At 46.4% G+C, this 3130-nt stretch overlaps 1 protein-coding gene across 1 annotated transcript; it reads left to right on the top strand.

The window, feature by feature from the left end:
- The first annotated feature begins 424 nt into the window (after positions 1 to 424).
- Positions 425 to 1622, top strand: TMEM74 (transmembrane protein 74). The gene has a single exon (XM_010148758.1). The coding sequence runs from the start codon at positions 425 to 427 to the stop codon at positions 1379 to 1381; it is 957 nt and encodes a 318-aa protein (XP_010147060.1). The 3' UTR covers positions 1382 to 1622.
- The last annotated feature ends 1508 nt before the right edge of the window (positions 1623 to 3130 follow it).

Raw genomic sequence — 3130 nt, 5'->3', positions numbered from 1 at the left:
GACTCCCTAATAGATTTTGGATCTGCAAGAGGATTGCAGCGCTAAATGCGTGGTTAAAACAATCGTGTTTGCCATCTGCCCTCCAACAGTTGAGAGGAAGACTGATGTATTACGTTTGCGTTATCTTCGCTTTGGTTCATTAGTGTATCATCATGAGGCTGTTGGGTTTGGTTGTGGTGGTGGTGTTGTCGTTTTCCCCTCTGCTGTTTCATTTGCAGACCGAAAAGAAATGAATGTCAGAGAGGATTTGTTTAATCATTTAACAGCTGACACAAGCCATGTCCCTAACAAAATGTTGGTGAAAGAGTAGAAGATTTCTGGGATACAGCAGCTCCAGTACCGTGAAGCCGCTTCAGTGGGTCAGGGGCAGCGTTGGCTGAAGGATGCAGTAGCCCAGGAGTCGGGGCTTGCCGGGACGAGGTTGATGGCTTGCATGGAGCTTCTCTACTTGGCCGAGGAGAGCAGGCAGGTGCCCCTGGGCACGGCTACGGGCTGGAGCCTGCCCTCCCCTCCCTACGAGCAGCAGCAGCGTGAGGGGGGTGAGGTGGACCCCAGAGCAGCTGCTGCTGTGGCAGCCCTGCACTGTGAAAGGCATTGCAAGCCCTTGCAGAGGGGCCTGGTGACTGAGTCCCCCCTGGGACCCCAGCCCTCACCCCGGGACAGCTTGCCCCAGGAGCACCCTGCACCCCCTGGCACCTCCCAGCCCTGCCACCCGCCGGAGCGCTTGCCTGGGGAGGAGGACGGAGGGAAGAAGAAAGCCTGCTGCTGTGCCCAGGAACTCGAGACCTCGTTCACCTACGTGGATGAAAATGTAAACCTGGAGCATACAAGAAGTCCCCCCAGCCCTACAGGCAGCCGCTGCCAGGATGCCCCTCTGCAGCAGCGTTCCTGCAGGGAGCTGCCACCTGAGTGGGTGCATGATTCTCCTTCCCTGGTCTCCGAGGAGGATGACGCTGCCTCGGAGGCGGCGGCCGGGAAGTCCGTGGACTATGGGTTCATTAGTGCCATTTTGTTCCTGGTTAGTGGCATTTTGCTGGTGATCATTTCCTACGTGGTACCCAGAGATGTGACTGTGGATCCCAACACCGTGGCTGCCCGGGAGATGGAGAGACTGGAGAACGAGAGTGCTAGGATTGGGGCTCACTTGGACCGCTGTGTTATCGCTGGGCTGTGTCTCTTAACCCTGGGGGGAGTGGTGCTCTCCAGCCTGCTGATGATGTCCATGTGGAAAGGGGAGCTGTACCGGAGGAGCAGGTTTGCGTCCTCCAAGGAGTCTGCGAAGCTCTATGGGTCTTTCAATTTCAGAATGAAGTCTGGTGCAAACGATAATATGCTTGAGCTGTCGTTAGTTGAGGAAGATGTGCTTGCCATAGATAATTAGTGTGGTCATGATTTTTAAGGCAGCATTTCTACAGGAAAATGTGTTTCATTAAAGAAAACGGATGCAGCTAAAGATAGCTGGTGATGCAGTTTATTTGTCTGATAAGAATGTCTTTTCTTAAGCTCTATAATCGAATGTTTGCAGCATATGAGCACTTGTTGTAAAGGGAAAACATGCCAGAGAAAATGCAACTGATATAAAATAATGAAAACCACTGAATAAAAAGAGATTTGTGATATAAGTAGGTTCCTCAGATACTCTTTTATCCTAATTTAAAACATTCCACTGGTGTCTTGCCTATATAATTTTCTTATTACTCCCATATAGAACAGTAACGACCTTGACACTTCGGAAGCTGTTAATTATTGCAGCCTGCAGGATTATAAACAGTCTACTTGGTAGAGTGTTAAGAAGCAGGACTGATAATCAAATAACATGGCTAATATTTAATCAGGAGAGATGCTTTTTTATCCTTTAATTTTAAGCTGATCCCTTCTATTGAGTGAGAGCTAAGGGAAAAAAGAACACCACTTGGTCATAACTTGCCAGAAACCTCGCATATTTTTAAACAATTGTACAATTAGTGATGATTATTTAAAATATAAGATAAGAGGCAAAGGGCACGGAACCATATGGCTCATGGCATTGGTAGGAGACAAAAGGCTCTTTCAGTTTAAGGTCAGTGGCTCCATTTCAGTTCAGATTAGCAATGATTGATAGTCATTAACTTCTGATAGCTATAGTGACCCATATAAAAGAAGTTTAGTTCCTGGTGGACAGATGTCTTTGTATGAAAACTGCCATAATTTGAATTAACTGACCTCTTGTTTGGAGTCTCAAAAGACCCAAAGAGTAAAAAAGCATGGGGATGCTGAGACTCAACACTTCTCCCTCAGTACGGATGCCAGAAGAAATTCAAGCTCAGCTGCAGGGCTTTGGGGCTGTCTGCATCTTACTAGTCCTTTTGAAACTTCAGCTTTATGTCACTAGGCTGTCAGCCTTTTCATAATCAGCAAGGAAAGGTCAGGAAGGAGCTTTCTGGGGCTCGTTCAATAAAACCCAAGTTATTTGTAAAAAACAAATTGCCAGGAAATACAAAGGTTAAACATTAGGCAGTTTACTGGCTGATATGCGACTCACCATAGGGGATGATCAAGCGTACATGTTGTTATTAATCACAGTTCTGTGGCACAGTCACCAAAAACCTGGAGCACTGATGCTATTTACTGTATTATCAACCAGTTTCTGTGGAATGTTAAAAGTTGTGTTCTTACAGGGCTGAGAAAACCAACTAAGATGTATGCACCCCTGTCAGTCCTTGCTGAACAGTGGTTAATATAAATATGCCCGTTTAACATCTATATGTATGTTAATGTATGTGTATGTGTGTGTCCCTGCCAAAGCCAAACATGAGTACAGAGCTCTGTTTGTACAACCCGACTGCAGGGTCTTGGTAGACATGTGATCCACTGTCACAGCCTTGTCAGTCATTAGCTAAGTCACAAATATAGTCACAGGAATATAAAATATTTTTTAAATTATACTTTTTTTTTTTCTCACTGTGACATACCTGAGGAGAGTTCTCTTGGAAAGGGGGGAGGAGATCTCCTTTACAGCCCCTTTACCCAGTAATATGTGGCAGTACAAGGTTCAGAATAACAAGGGGTAGGTGGGAACGTAGGGTCGTCATGCGGAGAGACTGGACGCTATTTTCCCACCTTGTTCCTCGTTTCCTCTTTTTTGGCTGTT

The sequence above is a fragment of the Eurypyga helias genome, unplaced genomic scaffold, assembly GCF_000690775.1.
Source record: "Eurypyga helias isolate BGI_N326 unplaced genomic scaffold, ASM69077v1 scaffold48473, whole genome shotgun sequence".
Lineage (NCBI taxonomy): Eukaryota > Metazoa > Chordata > Aves > Eurypygiformes > Eurypygidae > Eurypyga > Eurypyga helias.
The sequence above is the reverse complement of the archived record's forward strand: the minus strand, read 5'-3'. Positions and strand labels throughout refer to the sequence as shown.